We start from the raw sequence: 19,532 nt of genomic DNA on the forward strand, positions 1-19,532 counted from the left end.
TGACAAAACCCTAAATGGGCGCTGAAACCCTAAAATGGGCGCTTCGCCCATTTGAGGGTCACCAAAATCGTCCTATAGGAAGGATTATTCGCAATGTGGTGGATATATTAGAGTCCATTGGTTCAGGAAACGATTGACCAATACCCGTACGTCGACGAAAAGTTGAATTCCACCTCAGCATCTGAAATATCACCGCTATCTGTGAGAGCGTGCAGGAGAATCCGAGGCAGTCGATTTCGCGACACTCACAAGAACTCGGCCTTTCGCAGACCATAAGTTGGCGAATTTTGCATCGTGACTTCAACTGGCCCAGGAACTGAAGCTAAGCGACCATATAAAACGACGTGTATACGTGAAAAAACAAAATTTTCGAATTTGGAACGATACCAATCCCCATAAGAAACGATAGTATAGGAGCTAGCAACGTTTTCGAGAAATAATTTCAGAACAGTTGGTTTTTTTGATATGCTGTCTTTCTTTCTATATCGGTTAGAGTCCGGGCTACCTGGCTGGCGGTAGTGGTTGCGTTTATTAATGCGCATTTTACCTGCACAGGTAAAAATCCTTAACTTTAAAGAATTTTTTGAAGGGTAATTTTCAATTTTTTGCCGTCGGATAGATCCACCAGACATCAATTTTTTATTGCCAGACATTTTTATTGTTCTTCATCTTGTGGCAGACGCGATTTTTCATTTCTTTTAAATAAAAAATTCAAAGTATTTTTGAATGTCTGTAGTTTTTATATTATGTTCTTAAAACACAAAAAAAAACTAAAATTAATTTGCCAGACAATAATTCCATTGTTAAGTATCAAATATAAATAAAAAAGAAATGAAAAGTATTGCCGTATAATGCTTGTGGATAGAGAGAGACACTTTAAAGTGCAAGACAGGTAGAAAGCGACGACAGCGCATCGGCAAATGGACAACATGGCGTCAGTCTGAAGTCACATGTTTAATTTGTTTCCGTTATTTGTGATGTTTCATTTATTAATTTTGTTTTAATGGTTAGTGATAAAATGAAATGGTTTTCTTCAAAGGACATAAACATAAAATCATACTTTTCTTGAGTGATAAACTGAAGAAATGGGAGGAAGTTTTGAATAAACGTTCAAAATATAAATTAGAGTACAGTGACATCGAGTTGCCTACTGAAAGTTTTACAGCTTTAATAGCAAAATACTGTGATCCATCGACCGAAATATATGGCATCAGTAAATTTACTTCACATACTTTGCCGTGTAATACACCAGCAAATGTTACTGAAACTACTGCGGGAAACATAAACAGTGAAATCGTAAGTGTATTAGTTCAATTCATCATACAACATCCGATGATAAATATCATTTTGTCTGGTTTGTGGGAGAGCAATTACCTTCCACAGTTGCAGATGTTATTATTCAAAGTAAGTATTGAATAGAACATTAATCAATAAAAACTGAATTATTATATAACGAACAAAAACAATTATAGGAATTTTAATTTTTTGTTACAGATGATGGAATATTCGAAGACAATGACAATTCTCAAGAAGATGATATGAATAATTCTGACAGTGAGAGGGAAGATGATGATGATTATGAAGATGGAACAAAGGAACTTCCTCCAGCAGTACTGGATGCACTTCTCTTAAAAATTGAACGTATGTCTCACCATTTAATTGAGGAGGTAGAAAATGAGGCCCAATTAAATCATCCCCAATAATTCCGAGTCACATGTTAAGAGAAAACTGTTCTCGATGGTTAGTTTCGACAATAGCGTGAGGGTTTTCATCAGCCCATATGTGGTAATTATGAAAATTAATAATCTTGTCCTGAGAAAAACTATATTCGTCTGTGAACTCTATCGTCTTCAGAAAGTCACAATTTCTTCTAATCATTTCCAGCATCCAATTGCAAAATTCAAGACGGTTCGGAAAGTCTCACGGTAACAGTGCCTGTACTCGTTGCAGATGGTAAGGGTATAAGAGTTGTTCCTTTAAAATTTGAAATAACGTCATATGATCAACATTTAGCTGGAAAGCAATCTGGTAGTAGGTTGTTCTTCAATCAAATTAAGTACTGCTTCCTCAAGCTGTGGTGTTCGTACTTCTCGATGGCGACCACAATCCTGCGTTCTTTTGTCGAATGAACCATATTCTCGTAATCGTTGGTGAATTTGAGCAAATATTCTATCTGAAGGATGCTGCCGTTGAGGATACATTTCAGCATATCTTCTAGAAGCTTCTAACCCATTCCCCTGCGACAGACCGTAAACGTAATGCATATCAGCCATTTCCTAATTTGTGTATGACATTTTAATACCTAGTGAATTATTAAAGTAACAAATTAAGAACAGAACAACAACACACAATTAGTATTGATTCAATTTCGAAAATTCACAAATTGACAGCGTCATACCAATTTAATTGTCACTATCGCTAATAGCGACCTACTAGATAGATTAATTCCGTATTTTCGCATTTTTGACGATGTATCTCCGTAGTTGTTCGTAAAATATTTTTTTGCTGCGAACTGGTTTATTTTGGGGAAAAAAAACCCAAGAGACATTTTTCATTTTTTGTTTGGAATTGAATTTTTGAATGGTAAACAAATGATAAGACAAAAAGTTACATTGGAAATAAATTTTAGGGTTTGCGTTTTTCACTCCTTACAATTATGGAGTGAACCAAATAAGTGTCTTTTTGGTAGTACAAAACATCAGGTCAATTTCAATATTGAAACTTTTTTAGTGCTTGTGAAAAAAATTGTTATACAAATTTTATGTACCCCCTTTAAGGAACTGTATCTTAACAAGGGGTGCTCCAATGAAATGTCTTTTCATGAAAGATCCTTTCTTTTTTTCGATTAGGAATCACCTCCTTAAATGTTTTACACTTATTCAGTTACACCCTGTATATTTGTAATTCACGTGTAATAATCAGTACTTTTTTAATCGATAAATGTAATTTTTTAACCTTTCAATGTATGCTTATTTTAATTATATTTTCATTTTTATGTTGAAATTTTTTCATTCCAACTTGTATTCGCAAGAACAAGTGTAAGTACTGTATTTTTGCAATTATTTCCTGTCTCATTCTCAAAATTTTCTGTTACACTAGCTAATACGCTGCCGTCGCTTTCTATCTATTTTGCACTTCAAACTGTCTCTCTCTCTCTCTAACCACAAGCATTATACCGCAATACTTTTCATTACTTTTTTACTTATATTCAATACTTAACAATCGAATTAACGTCTGGCAAATTAATTTTAGATTATTTTATGTTTAAAGAACATAATATAAAAATTACAGACATTCAAAAATACTTTGAATTTTTCATTTAAATAAAATAAAAAATCGCGTATAGCACAAAATAAACAACAATAAAAAAATGCCTGGCAATAAAAAATTGATGCCTGGTGGATCACCCTTAAGCCAAAAAATTAAAAATTACGCTTTGAATATTTTTTTTAAGTTGAGGATTTTTATCTGTGAAGGTACGATGCGCATTAATAAACGCAACCACTACCGCCAGCCAGGTAGCCTGGACTCTAACCGAAAGAGCAAGAAAGACAGCATATCAAAAAACCAACTGTTTCTAAAATTCTTGTTTTCCAAACGTTGCTAGCTCTCGTACTACAAGAGCGTCCAATGCATCCCAAAAAAGTGGCTGTAGGTGTGGATTTTGGTCTGGCGGCACCATCTGTCCATATTTCTTTGAGAACGATGTTGGCCAGGCCATCACCGTCAACGCCCAGCACTATAGGTCGATGATTACCAACTTGTAGTGTGAGGGGACCTAAAACCCCATGAATGCCTTTGCAAAACCGTGGACCAGCCTACTCCCCTTGGGGAACTGGGCGAAACCTCATTGTAATTAGCCTACCTCTGGTAATGCAGGGATCTGCCACAGGTGACCAACTCTTCCCTTGCTACTCGTGGAAACACACATCAATGAAACAAACACAAAAATAGGAACAACAAAAACAAAAACCAATCCCGAGGCTGGACAAAAGTGCTCACCTCAATCTAAGGCGGTGGCTGGGGAGTAACAGAAATGTCCACCCCAATCTAACGCTTGGAATGAGGCTGAACATAGCAGATCATCTCCAACATCAAGGGCACTTTCTGCGGCGGGCTCCGCCTTGAATAAAGGCAAGGAACCGGCTGTCCCTGCAGGAAACCTCACTTGTGCACCTCTTCGGAGGGAACCCCAAGAAGGTTGAAGAAGCCGCGCAACGACAGTAATGTCGCTGCACCTTCCCAAACCTTCGCTGAGGCCACCGTGAGACATTTCAAGGTTGCCAAACTTGTTTTGGCCTGAATTGGATGAAATACCCTATATATGATTTACTGTATCCTCTGAAATAAAATCAATAAAATTGTCATTGCATATATTTTCCAGTCCCCTTCTTCAACACGAAGTGTGATAGCCAACAAACTCGAGTGACGTTTTAGTCAGCTCAACTTTATTGGTCTTAAAGTTCTTTTTTTTTTTACAAAAAACCAAATCAAATTAATAAATTTCAACGTGAAGTAGCGTCCCAATTCCAACATTCAACAATAACTACACCAAAATAATGCTTAGTACATTTACCTTGCAAATACCTTGCACACTCTCTTTCATTCGAGGGACGCTTCGCGCACAGCTACAATATTGTATTGTCTTTTATCATACGGGAAAGTTCTGTCAGACCTCTTTGATGTAAGATTCATTTATTCAACAGGTGGGTGTAAATTACTAGCACACACATTTTTACCTGCTGGTTCATTAGTTACTCCAGGAAAAAACATATGGGTATGATGTTTGAGAAATGTAATTTTTAAATGTTTAATTAATTACAGTACAGCTAGGTACCTAGTAGATTACCCGCCTGTTCACGAAATTCAGGGACAGCCCGTAACTTAATTTAAACATTGACAATTGACGTCTACTTAACATTAACAGAACCATCGACGCAATATTCTGGCATACCTAGTCACATACTTCTCTGTATAACAATGCATATATTGAATTCTTCTAACTGTACGCTTCGTTGTTTTACTTTTACGTAATTGATATTTTTCTCCGCATTACTTTTCTAATTGTAAAATGTTTGTTAAACTCGTGGTGCTACCGTTATCATTTTATCCACTTCCATACCAGTGAACAGCAACATTTTTTTTCTATTAGAGACGCCACCATTCGCGTAAAAGATTGTATCTTGGTTGCATGTATGTGAGTCGCGTACACCACAGAAAACTATGAATTTCATACAAATACGAAAGGTTTATCCATGACAATAATGAAGTAATTATCACAAATTAAATTCCTATTCTACCAAAGATAGATTCATCGGTTTTTCCCAACACCAAACCGTTATTTCAACACCTCGACACGTGTGTCGATCACCAAATGATCATCTTCAAGAGGAAGATCAAAACAGTTTTGATCTTCCTTGCGAGTCTGAAGTATAGGTTATGGTTAGTGGGTATATGTAGAAAACACAAGTAACCACCTTTCCTACGATGTTCCGGACTATCAGTTTGCTTGTGATTAATCAATCGGATGTTTTTTTCTGAGTAGAATCTAGCAGCCAATCCTGAGCGAAATTTTTGGAAGCTAATTGAGTCTGTGGAGCTATCTTTGTGAGGGTAGCGATCTGATTGTGCCAGAATCTTTTGGTGATACTTTTCGCGTCCAGCAATTAGTCGATGTGATCACTTGTTTTATGTACATTGACACATGTCGTTCTAGATTTTTTTTATAAACAATTCACGTCTGTGTTAAAATTATCCTTGGTCTAAGTTGGTCTAAGTCTAGACACAAAATCTCTCATGGCTGCCGCTGAGGTGCCGTCAGTTGGTATCCGAGAATCTAAATGAAAAACAGAATCAAGCATGCTATAGTTTGAACATCTGGTCAAAGATGTAGAAAAGAGAAAGGTACAGTGACACTATGGACCTCTCACTAAGGCTCTCTCATTGTACTATTCCAAAGATGAGTTGATCAGAAGTCCAATATGGACTCCCGGATAACACCAGCGTTGGTCCTAAAGGTATCCGAGTTTCAACTATCACTTGAGAAAGCTTCAGAGCCACGGTAAGAAACGATCACCAAGCCATGTCATCAAAAAATAATTAGTGAACCTTTATGTTGGATGCGGCAGAAGGCTGTGCTATTCCAAAGATGAGTTGATCAGAAGTCGTCCCCTTTTGATCTTTGCTAGCAGAAATCGAAGTGATAGTCACTCAAATTGTTGAAGCATTCCAAATATTAAGGAATGATTGTCTCTAAGATCCAACAGGTTGGAAGATTTCTCTTGCCCTCTTTCGGTAGAGGATTTGGTATAGTGGTCTTTCCACATAAAGAAAAATCCTTCTCAACGTCAAAATACTCGTGCAAGTTCATTGGAGCTTCTTGAGGTAAGATGACAGGTAGGTTCTCCATCAGGATTGGAAGATTTGTTGATGTTGAGCCGTCTCCCAAAATACACCTCGTAAATGAAAACAGCGTGTCAATCAGAACGCAACAAACCGCTTTACGAGTTTCACAGCTGGACTAAATGTTTTCGCAGGATTTGTTCGTCCCACACCGCGCAACGAAACCCGTCTTCGCTCTGTCTCAAGCAGTCCAGCTAACTAGACCTACCTACACCGTTACTCTCCAACCGCCACAAGTGGTAGTTCGTTCAAATCCTTTCGGTTTCGTCTAGTCTGGTCACGCCTCCAGTGACACACTGACATCATAAACGAATCTTCTACTTAGTACCGGCCAGCTAATCACTACATCAAACAACAATCTAATGAAACAGTCACGGATCAAAACAATACGTCAACGAATATCTAGATACCGAGAGGGTAAACAACAAAAAATCTGACGGAACTGTCATCCAAGGCAAGCCCGATTCTACATAAACTACATTTGAATAAGCGAATAGAAATTAGCAGATACACACTTGAGTGTGAAGCAATCGAGGTTGTTTATTCCGCCATATCAAGCGCTGCAGCTCAGCGAAGGTCAAAGCTACGATAAATACTGTGGCTATGGCATAATGGCGGAGATCTTTCAACACTGAAGTGTACGTTCTCGTGCATGAGGAACTAACCTAGGCGGCGTATCCATCAAGAGACCGTAAGACGGTCTAGGAGGGGACAACCACTGGTTGGACATCGCGTCCGGCACTCTGTCACCAATCTTCCTTCTCAACATATCCCAAGAACTATTGCGCTACACAACACACGAGGTTCGACACCCCCATTTTCCGCGGGAACGGCCACAAACCACCAAATCAACGAAAAAAAAAGCGATTGCACACGAATTAGAAGTTTCGCGAATAAACGACGTACTATCGCCGCGAAGGTTCGGCTACGACTAGCCAACTGCGCGGTTTGCACTTCATAGGCGTCCGCGAGGTTGCATCGACAGCCGATTGGTTGGCGAGCGCAATTTTTTTTCGGCGGCATTCTCTCCGTTCGTGAAGCTTGCACCGCTGATATGAGATATGATATAATCGGTACGGGACTGCTTCGTTTACTAATCGACCAAATTATACGTTTGGTATGGTTTTGTCAACATGGGAGAGGAGCAGTGGCGTATCGGGAGGTGACTGGCGAGGGACAAAATCGGTGTTATAGCTTTCAGTTTTTTTGGCTGCTGAGAACTCGTCTGACTTATCATTCACTGTAGCGTTGGGTGGTATGAATAAAATGTAGCATATGCTAATTGTTGCGGAATTGTTTGAGTTTGGCATGTATCCCCAAAATGTCGCACCACCGGCTCGTACGTATGTACGAGCACCATCCGGCTCGAAGGACCAGAATGTTTTTGAGTTTGACAGTGACAGTACGAATGTTGAAACGTACGAGCCGGTGGTACTATCGAGTATCCAAAATCAAAGTGCCAATTTACGTGTACTCCTTTATACCCACGAAGCGATTAACTCCTTATACAGTCCACTATTCGCTGCTGATTGGGCGGATGCATCCCCTTTACCCGGAAGCTGTAGAGTAAGCGCAGGTAAGGTGAAAACCTTTGACGATTTGATGCGACATTTTGGAGATACATGCCAAACTCAATCAATTCCGCAACACTAATGCTCTTGGAAGTTTCTACTGCGTAGAAAAGAAAAGAAAGACTGACAGTTTTCGAGTTTTTTTCGATTCGGCAAAATCTGAAATTTTACTATCAGTTGTGCAACTTAAAAAATGAAATGTTACTAGTTTCATTGCTGTTGAACGCATTTCAGTGGGAATTTTAACGTTGTTATGTTGGATATACAAAATTACCAAAAATGACGTCATTCTATACTTAACGTGAAGGGCCTATATACAGGCCCTTTCTTTGTTCATGTGGTAACATTGGTATATTCTAAACCGTAACAGATACGAAAACGATTAAATATGGGAAAAAAGGTAATTGTCATTGGGAACAATACATTGGCCGAAGAAAATTCACGGGGACGGTCGCCCTTCTCGAGTTATACGGGGAAAACAAAAAATGCTGTTTTCTTTTTCGAATGGAATTGTTATTTCGGAGAATATCAAAAAATGGAAAAGGAAAATGTTATTGTATTCGAAATGTACTATGACGATTTAATAATAAATATTCGATAAAACGTTTCGTGTCAATATGGCCACCACCAACTTTTTCTTAAATACGGACCTGTGTTTTTTTATAACAGATATTGATAAAGTGATAAATTCACAATCCAAGGGTATATCACATTTGATATTTTTGTAGCAACAATTTTAAAATACGATCCTGTCGTTATTTCTTTTGTAAATTGTTTCAATTTTTTCAAAATATAATTCAGACAACCCAATAAATTCGACAGTTAGGTACCAAAACACAATGAAAATTCGTACTTTTTCATTTTGGAAATTTTTGTATTGCCGTAATCCCGGAAGTAACGAAAATATCAGTTTTTGGACAAAATTCGATTGTTGTATAATTTGATATGATGCTTGGTTTCTATGGCAGGAAAAATTAATGCGTTGTTGATATCTGTTGAGAACTGTCAGACGTTTATGAACATATCAAAGACGTATTCAAATGATGAAAGGACTGATATGCTATTCAGTTATGCAAAATCAAATATAAATCCTCTTTTGGCAAGAATCGATCGCTGCTTGAGAAATGGTTCTTATGGAGATTCTGTGAAACATGTTCTTCCTTACGAATCAGTAGATAGTTGTCCTGAAAATCTAGTGAAGAAAATTGAATTGGATAATTTAGGAAACACTTGCTACATGAATAGCATTTTACAAGTGTTGTTCATGACGAAGAATTTCAAGAACGAAGTTTTAATGATGAACGAGAACGGGAATGTTTCCTGCTTATTCATCAAACTCAAACAACTGTTCATGCAGCTGCAGTTTCGTAAGAAGGTATCATCTTTCCCTCCAACCGAATTCCGAATTCTTAGGGTTCTTGTTGAATACTCTTCGTGAGCAAAACAATAGCAAAATCAATACTCCTGACCGCTCTGGATTGAATGATTCCGTACAACCCATCTCGTCTTGTGTTTGTAAATCTTTTGCTGGAAAAATTCTCACTTGTTTATTTTGTGGTAAATGTTCAAGAAGTACCGAAAACTTATGTGAATTTCTGGAACTTCATCTAGCTTTTCCTAATATGACTAATAACCAGTATTTGCAAAGATTATTGTTAAATCATCTGAAAATGGAATTTTTAACAGGTGATGATCGACTGTATTGTCAAACATGCGCCAAACTAACTGACTGTTATGAGGAAACAAGTATAGCTGAGGCACCAGTCAATCTAATGATAACACTGATGATTTTCAAACAAGACCCAATATCTAACGGAAGCAAGAAACTCTTTGGAAGGTTCGAAATAGATGAACATTTCAACCTAGCAGACAACTATTATAATATTCATGCAGTCATTGTTCACTTTGGTTCTGGCGTTGAATTTGGTCATTATTGTCAAAGACGATACGGACTGGTTTAAGTTTGACGATAGTCGTGTCACGAAGTGTTCTGGCGATGCATTGAATTTATTGGAGCCTCTGGAGACACCCTACATTTTGTTTTATAAGAGAGAGGACATTGTTAGATCAAGATCTTCAGATGATGTGGTGCTGCAGGTTTTTCCGGGTTTTCCTGCAGCTGAAAAAGCAAATGCGCCACTGGAATCAATGAAGTCGCCCCGGAGCGCCAATTAATTTTTATTGTTGTGTATTTTTATTTTCATCGTTGTTTTAAAGGAATATATATATATGTTGAGCTTTACCCGAATCGTCACATACCGAACATCGAAATGTTTGGACGATTAGAAAGAAATTTGAGGAACTATGGTGCATTTGACAGAAAGAAAACAAGAAAATGTATAGTTACTGAAAATATCACCACATAAACATCTTTTCTTTTATTTAGGATTGGCCAGTTACAACAATTATGCTAATCAAGATTGTTCTTTGCAAGAACTTGCCCACGAAATGGGGATTTCTGTAAAATCCACCAGAACTCTTTTGAAAAAGAACAAATATAAATGCTACAGGATACGCAAAGTTCATCACCTCAATGAAAGGTATTACGAAAGGAGAGTACGATTTGAGAAGTGGTTAAGACGTAGAAATAGGAAAGTTGGAAATATTTGTGAAAAAGTTATATGGACGGACGAATCAAAATTCACCAACAATGGTTGGTTTAACAGAAATATCCATTATAGGTGGAATAATACAAATGAACATTTATATAGGGAAACCAATTTCCAAGAAAGGTTTGGAATAAATGTTTGCTCGGGAACTGTGGGAACAAAGATCCTTGGCCCTTTTTACGATGATCATTTGAATAGTGGAATGTATCTTCATCCGCCATGAAATACAATATTTTCAACAGGACGGCGCTCCTCCCCTTAATGCAGTAATAGTAAGGGAACATTTAGAAGCAATATTCCCAAGAAAATCCGGACCAGTCAAAAAAGTCCTTCGACGACTTCATGGAACCCAGATAACCCAGTTTCCATGCTGACGGAATTAATCGACTTGTTTTACGTTCGTTGGCAGTTCAGTGATTCAAATTAAACTTATTTGGATCAAATTAAATAACTATTTACTGATATATTACAGACGAAATATTTTGAACAACTTGATACTTGAGAACCTGCTAAGTGGAAAAAATATACTACACTGATAGAAGTAGGTACTATGAACTTGAAGTATCTACAATCAAGTTGAAATATCTACTAGGTGATTCATTTGGGTATGCTGTCCGATGGCTTTGGCAGCAAATGCAACGAAATTAGTGACTATTCTGGTTCTGAGGCATCACAAAAAGTCGGAGAAGAACAAAGTGAGGTTTGTTAAAATTTTGTTTGATGAAAGGATGACTATGAAAATGAAAAATGGTAAGGAAGAGGCACTTACAAAATTGACAATAATAAAAAGATTAATTGAGATGGCTTTGTAGCAGAAAATACTCTACAATTTGAGGAACGCACATGAAAATCATCTGCTTCGTACAGTACAAGGAGCTGCAGAAGCTGAAGTTGGCGATGAAATTGATGGCAAATATCCTGGTGAATATAACATTTTTAAAATAATTAGTTGAGGTAACACGTTTTACAAGGTATTGAAATTTGAGATACCTACGATATATTCCTGATTACTGTTTCATATTTGTTATAATCTGATATGAACCAATTTACAACGCGACGTTTCGTTCATTAGATTTCATCCTTAATATTTTTTTTTCAAATACGGACCTCTAGTTTTTTTGACCGATTTTTGTTGCCACATGTTTGACAATAAAGGTCCTTTTTTTAAGAAATGAAGTTGATGGTAAATCTAATGAACGAAACGACGCATTGCAAATTGGTTTATATCAGATTATAACAAATGTGAAACAGTATTGAAAGTTTATCTGCCTTTTTTATAGCATTCGAAATGGAAGCGGTAGAGCCAAGAAACGAAATTGGACAATTGTAGTTTTTGGCGAATACTTCAAAAACTACCACCAATATCTGAAAAAAGACTATTCTAGTTCCCTAAAATACAAAACTTTCGTCCGGTTCAACCGACCTTGTGGGTATTAGCGTTTCCGAGTTAGCAACAGTGGCATCTGCTACAAAATGGCTAGTATGATGCACAGATTTGGAATATAATTATCGAATAGCTCTTCATGATAGAGTTTTAGCATCAAAACTTGTCTCTAAATTAGATTAAATGAAATACACTCGTTTAAATCATTCCATTTTTGTACTTTGAAATGGAATATCTTCAAAATGCTTTGTTTTGCCCAGGCTTGAGGCTGTTTTGTCTTGGTTTGAGGCGACAAAATTTTTGGCGAAGGCGCCAGATTTATGCAGCGCATCCGCCAAAATACATGTACCACATCCTCATTCAAATGTATAATGAAAAATTAGAATTTTGAATATAAATCGAGCCAGTACCTAGCTTATACAAAGGTTATTTCCTTCAAAGCGAGAAAATGATGAACAAATTGAAGGCTAGGCTGCCAACACAGTATTTTACTACGATTATTTCGTTCAAACTGATAAAATGATGGAAAAACTGAAAGCTATGCCACTAAAACAGCAATAAAATTGTCAGTTATGAAATAACCATGCATGGAGTAACAAAATTGATCTAATTTGAATGAACGACAACAACACAATTCAAACTCCACTTCGAATACCAATAATTTATTAATATACCAATATAATTCGACATTTTCAGTTCGAATCGAAATATTATTCCCAATAGTAGCAGTTTTATCAGAATCGAAAAGAATACGGGACGTACAGTTAATGCATCTAGTAGCGTCAAGTAAGTTGGGTGCCAGCTCTGCAGTCTCATGTCAAGGTACGATATATTTCAACAATGAAGTTCTATTGTTGAAAAATACAAGCTCAGACATTTTAACGTACTCTGTTCATACATTACAACATTACGTCTTCAATAATTGTACTTTCAAATGAATGTACTCGTTGAAACTTGTTAGTTTTGAGTGATCCCAATCGATCAACCAGTTTGGGTTGAGAAATGGGAATTTATTGATATACTTTTGATGTCTTGTGGCGAAATGATACATTTATTGTTCATTTAGTCTCTCTGCATTACCTGAAAAAAAAATACTTCGATACTAAATACAAGTTCACAATAACGTCAATGTCAATGTCAAATGAACGTGATTATGGGACACCTACAATTAACTCGCACTTTAATGTTCAATTACCACGATATAACGTAATCATACCTATATTGTTCGCTATTCCATCTTCCATCATCAAGTATTTAGTCATTTCATGTCGGAAACATTAAAGACTCTACCCATCAACTTGTATCGGAGTACCAGACACAAATAGAACTGTAGTGAGAGCTTAAAACCTTTGTTATATCCTTTCAACACAGTATTTTTTTATTTATCGTAGGCAAACACTTTAAAGAGACGAGTTTCCATTGATTGATGTAATTCTTACCTGCCAAGTCACAGCCATGTAGAAAAACAACAATTTTCTCCGTACATAAAATCTGGTGTACCTCAAGGTTCAATACTAGCCCCGCTAGTGCGTTGAATGTTTTATGATTGATGTATTAGTAAGACTAATGATCAACTTCATCACAGGAAAATTTCTAAATTCCAACTGATCGACTTTATGCCCTTCAATCAAAATATAGATTGCAACTGATACTATCCGAAAAAACTACTTCTACGCTCTTTTATTCTTTTGTAATATATTTTCCAGTTTGGCCAATATAAAATTGGTCAAATATACTTTCATGTACTCCAGAGAAACACAAGAAATAAATGTGGATTTGCTGGTTCGAACACCAAAGTAGGAAAACACTCTTCAATAACAGGAATAATAAATTCTAACGAATCCTGGTTTAACTAAAGAACTATTAGTGTTTTCCCCTGATTCACTCTTTTCTGAACTCAAAAAGATGTTGCAAATTTTATCCTGAAACAAAACACGATCGAGTTATGCACCTTTTTTATTTTTTGGCAAGTTTGTCATGACATTTAAACTCAAAATAAATAATACACATCGGCTGCAATCTTCTTTGCTTGAATTGTTATAACAATTGAATCAAATGTTCAAATACATCCCTTCGTTGCTAAATACAATTTTGGGCACGCTCAAAAACCTTTCTTGTAGCATTTGAAAGGGTACGACCGTCGATGCTACATGTGGTATTCGTTATTGCTATCCATACGAATAGAAATCCAAGGGTGTAATGTCCGGAGAACGAGGAGGCCAATAAACTGGTCCTCTGGTAGCAATGAGACGACCATTGAAGAGATATATACGGGTGTCGCATTGAAAAAAACACATCATTTGAAATAAACCGAAAACGTCATGTTTTGTCAGCACTAAGTTAATCAGTTATAGAATTGAGATTCTGTATCTGTTCAAATGTCACTTTGTTAGGCTAAAACAATTGTTTCGCAATCGGTAAATGTCTGTTTTTTCACCAGAATGCTTGTTAAATTTTGGATCTATAAATGAATGAATGAAAGAGCATTAAGGGCAAAAATCAACTCACCTGGGCAAGAGCGGCCCTCCCTCGGGCGAGACGCACGCCTCTGGAGCAGAATCCTCCTCTGTCTCGCAGTCCCCGCTGTCCATGGTTTCACCTGCAACAACACGGGAAAACCTATTGAGTCGCTGCTACGTCTGGTCGGGGCGGGGGGATATTATTCAAGAGATACCTGTTCCCCACCGCGGGCGGGTGGCAGACGGGAGGGAGGACGGCACTGATGGGGGACTACCCCAATCCGCCGAAAGTTGGAGAGGTCGAGGACCGTTTGGAGACGACGCCCAGCGCAGATGGCGAGTGTGCATTCCGACGGGCTTCGTTTTGCGATACCAGTTTATAAGGATACTTTTTTTGGAAGTAAGCGCGACACTTTTTTTAGATATAATCTTATCAGTGATAAAGATTCTTTAGTTTTTGTCTAGATCAAACAAATATTTTCCTCGTCATGTGAAATTTGCCTCGAAATTTGCAAAGGTGGCACTGAAACCCTTGGAAATACAGAGTTTTATGTAATTGTTGCATAAATACAAACCCACCCATGTAAACTGGAAAAAATGGTAGGTATATATTTTAAACAAATGAGAATTAGTAACAAGCTAGCGATGACGCTTTGAAATAATGGCTACTTATCGATGATGCATTAAAATGGTGATTTTGATGTCGATGACGCTGTAAAATGCTATTGATGACGCTGTAAAATAATGATTTTGCTAGTAATTATTACAGACATGGACGGTGACACATAATAATTGAAAAAAAATTGGTAGGCACATGGTTCAAATCAACATTAGTTACAAGTTATCGACGACGACAACAAGTTACCGATGACGCAGTGAAATGAAAATTTTGTTATCGATGACGCTGTAAAATGCTATCGATAACGCTATAAAATAATGATTTTGCTAGATTAAACAAATATTTTTCTCGTTCTGCCAAATTTGCTAATGTGTCCCTGAAACTCCTCAGAAGCGCAGGGTTTCAAGAAATTGTTCCATGCATAGACGGTCACACATAATAATTGAAAATAATTGGTACGCACATGGTTCAAATTAAAATTAGTTACAAGCTATCGACGACTCTGTAAAATGATAACAAGTTACCGATGACGCAGTAAAACGGCGATTTTGCTATTAATGACGCTGTAAAATGCTATCGATGACACTGTAAAATGCTATCGATGACGCTATAAACTAATTATTTTGCTAGATTGAACAAATATTTTTCTCGTTTTGCAAAATTTGCTAATGTGTCACTGAAACTTCTCAGAGGCGCAGGGTTTCAAGAAATTGTTCCATGCATAGACGGTCACACATAATAATTGAAAATAATTGGTACGCACATGGTTCAAATTAAAATTAGTTACAAGCTATCGAGGACTCTGTAAAATGATAACAAGTTACCGATGACGCAGTAAAACGGCGGTTTTGCTATTAATGACGCTGTAAAATGCTATCGATGACACTGTAAAATGCTATCGATGACGCTATAAACTAATTATTTTGCTAGATTGAACAAATATTTTTCTCGTTCTGCCAAATTTGCTAATGTGTCCCTGAAACTCTTCAGAAGCGCAGGGTTTCAAGTAATTGTTCCATGCATAGACGGTCACACATAATAATTGAAAATAATTGGTAGGAACATGGTTCAAATTAAAATTAGTTACAAGCTATCGACGACTCTGTAATATGATAACAAGTTACCAATGACGCAGTAAAATGGCGATTTTTCTATTGACGACGCTGTAAAATACTATCGATGACGCTATAAAATAATGATTTTGCTAGATTAAACAAATATTTTTCTCGTTTTGCAAAATTTGCTAATGTGTCACTGAAACTTCTCAGAGGCGCAGGGTTTCAAGAAATTGTTCCATGCATAGACGATCACACATAATAATTGAAAATAATTGGTACGCACATGGTTCAAATTAAAATTAGTTACAAGCTATCGACGACTCTGTAAAATGATAACAAATTACCGATGACGCTGTAAAATGGTATCGGTGACTCTGTAAAATGATGATTTTGCTAGATTGAACAAATAATTTTCTTGTTCTACAAAATTTGCTAACGTGGCACTGACCATTATCGAAAGCGCACGGTTTTATGTGATTGTTATATTCATAGACGGTCACACATAATGATTGGAAAAAAATTAGTAGGCAAATGGTTCAAATTGAAATCAGTTAAAAGATATCGATGACGCTGTAAAATGATGACAATTTATCCATGACGCTGTAAAATGATGACAATTTATCGATGACGCTGTAAGATAGTAATTTTGCTATTGACGACGCTGTAAAATGGTATCGGTGACGCTGTAAAATGGTATCGGTGACGCTGTAAAATTTTGATTTTGCTGGATTAAACAAATATTTTTCTGTAACATGTGATTGTCACATGCATAGACAGACGGTCATGGAAAAATTGGTAGGCACATGGTTCACATTAAAATCAGTTAAACGCTATCGATGATGCTATATTGAACAAATAAGTTTGCTAGATTAAACAAACATTTTCTCGTTCTGGGAAATATGCTAACGTGGCACTAAATATCCTTAGGAGGGCACAGTTTTATGCAATTGTTACATGCATAGACGGTTATACCTAATAATTGAGAGAAAACTGGTATGGTATGGTTCAAACAAATTAGAATCAGTTACAAGATATCGATGACGCTGTAAAATGGTGATTTTGCTATTGATGACGCCGTAAAACGCTTGTAAAATGATTGCAGTAGCACTAATTCATAGGTTCAAATGCATGGAAACGCTGATCTCAAATTCGATCCTCTTAGAATGTTCAATCTGTACTATTATTTAAGTTTCTGAGTTAGATTAAGAAATTTTTGGAATGGGAAACTGATACATTTTCTAAAATAATTTGCAATCTTCTAAATATTCAGGAACATTCTATGGAGCATGAGAAGTTCTATGGAAACAATGGCAGTCAGTGATCCATCTCCAAGTTAATAGTTTTCGTTTAGCTTACTCTTACATCAAGCATTCTGTTTGATATACAGTTTATTTGGAGAGCTGCTGCTATTTATACGCTTTTGAAAAAAATTAGTAAATTTCATTAGGAAAATAAATATGTAGAAATGGAATGCGAAACATTCACACCTCCCAACGTTCCTATTCGTTGTAGAAACGTTGTTTTATTTCGAAATAGTCATGTTCTCGATTCGTATGTACCGAAATCATAAGACTGATTTTGATTTTTAGTAAACGCTATTTCAACCTTTGCTTGATTCAAATTATTTCACTCAATTCTGCTGTACATAAAGTTATTCACAGGTGTGCTGTTGGCAACAAAACCGGTGTTGTCGTGTTGTATTTAACATTTCTTGGCAGCCTCCTATCTGTAAAATGCCAAGCAGAATATTCCAGAAACTTTGAAAGACAATGTATTGACGCTTTTTACAATTTGTGTGCAATTTTCTATGGTGACTCAAAAAAGGAACATATTTTCATTTATAACCCGGAGTAGCAACGGACATTGCAAGGTCAATGCTAGATTTTACCATTTATTGTACAAGTTATTGATGAATATTCAATATATTATTCAAAAGATGATCAAAAACGTATTTTGATATCCAAGATAGAAAAATCTGTAACCTAGAATTGATTTATTCAGATGAGTATGTTGTTTTCGGTGCTTCATTGGTCATTTGAAGATAAATATTCCAAAAAAAAAAATAAGTGTTACTGCATAAAATAACGAAGGAGATAAAGTTGATAATTCAATTGATACAACTTCAATATTCTCAACTGATGACTTGATTTTTCTGCTCTTTTTACAAAAGTGATCACTATCAAAATTCTGATGTACATGGCGTTGTTATTTTTGTAAAGTCCAGACCTGGATTTCAATTTCTATTGAGGAAAAATTGGAGGCAGATATTATGAATTGATCAAAATTGATAAATCACTCTGTATCTTGATCATAAAGAATCAGAGAATTATTGAATATGAGTTATTCAGAACCGTCTGGATGTCCTTTACCTATCCATAGGTTTCCATGGTTTCATTCCGCCAAAGATTGGAAGTCATATCGTGTTTATTCTTTCCTATCGAAAAATCATGTATTTCTGGACTTCTGTCACTTCTTGCACTAGCCAACTATGATATCCTCCAACTCGCTGCTAGCTCCACTTCTCCAAAGTCGATCTGGTGATTTCCTTCACTAAATACATATTCCGATACATCTGCGCATTTGTTATTCATAATCCAAAATTTCTTGGGCAATTGTATCCAAGTACCCATGGAAGGTATGTTAGTCCCTACTGTTTTTAGTATCAAGCTTCGAAGGGTGAGTAAACGCCTTAGAGTGAGCCAATCCTGGAAGATTCTGCCAGAACTCCACAAATCTTCTTGCCATCCAGGTGTTCATTCTTTGTTTGGCAAAGCCTAAAGCGATACCAATGACAGGTTCCAGTACGATGAAGCTGCTTGCAGCACCCTCCTTTGCAAGAGAGTCAGCAGCCTCATTGCCTTCCACAGCTATGAGCATAGCAACACCTGCCAAAACTGGAATATGGCCACCAAAATCTCTGCATAGTTGAGAATAGGGTGATTGTCTTTCCAAGGTGTCAATCCGTCGTTTCGCCAGTTTCAGTTTTCTTTCAAATCGTTTCACCACTCTAGGTATATATACTCGTTCTACATACAGACTAGGTCTTTAAGGTTTTATGGAAATGAGAGAAAACAATTCCAGTTCTTCTCAGAGCAGAGCTGGAAATACGAGTAGAGACTGAAACAATTCAACTGACTATTCAAGTGAAATTTCTGTGATACCTTTCTATGAGACATCCTGGTGGTTCTTTTTGGGGCGTTTGACATTCTGGAAGAAAGGAGATAGAAAGTTACCAAGAGGCATACTTCCAGAGAAGTGGTTTTCTATCAAAAGCTTCAAAGTTTCTTCGACAGAGCAGCACTTGGCTCTCTAGCTCTGTTAATTTTTCTGCTGTTGCTGTGAGATATATCAGAAAAACAGGAAGTAGATTAGAGGTGTGTACGGAAGACCTAAGGACCAGAATGCTATGAGGTTGAAAAGCTAATAGAGA

At 36.8% G+C, this 19,532-nt stretch overlaps 1 protein-coding gene across 4 annotated transcripts in view; it reads right to left on the reverse strand.

Moving 5' to 3' along the window:
* The window catches only part of Tcmet (methoprene-tolerant), a 153,904-nt gene that overhangs the window by 75,167 nt on the left and 59,205 nt on the right, over window positions 1–19,532 (reverse strand). For 3 of the 4 annotated variants that reach the window (XM_023171595.2, XM_074176512.1, XM_023171589.2), the window contains exon 2: window positions 14,475–14,565. In XM_023171595.2, coding sequence (XP_023027363.1) covers window positions 14,475–14,557 — 83 coding nt within the window. In that variant the 5' untranslated portion in view covers window positions 14,558–14,565. Of the gene's footprint in view, window positions 1–7,067; window positions 7,384–14,474; window positions 14,566–19,532 lie in introns of those variants that run through there. The other variant, XM_023171582.2, reaches the window with a different exon arrangement.

Source organism: Leptinotarsa decemlineata, unplaced genomic scaffold (genome assembly GCF_025532065.1).
Source record: "Leptinotarsa decemlineata unplaced genomic scaffold, Ldec_3_MD MMD2_tig00001719_RagTag_RagTag, whole genome shotgun sequence".
Lineage (NCBI taxonomy): Eukaryota > Metazoa > Arthropoda > Insecta > Coleoptera > Chrysomelidae > Leptinotarsa > Leptinotarsa decemlineata.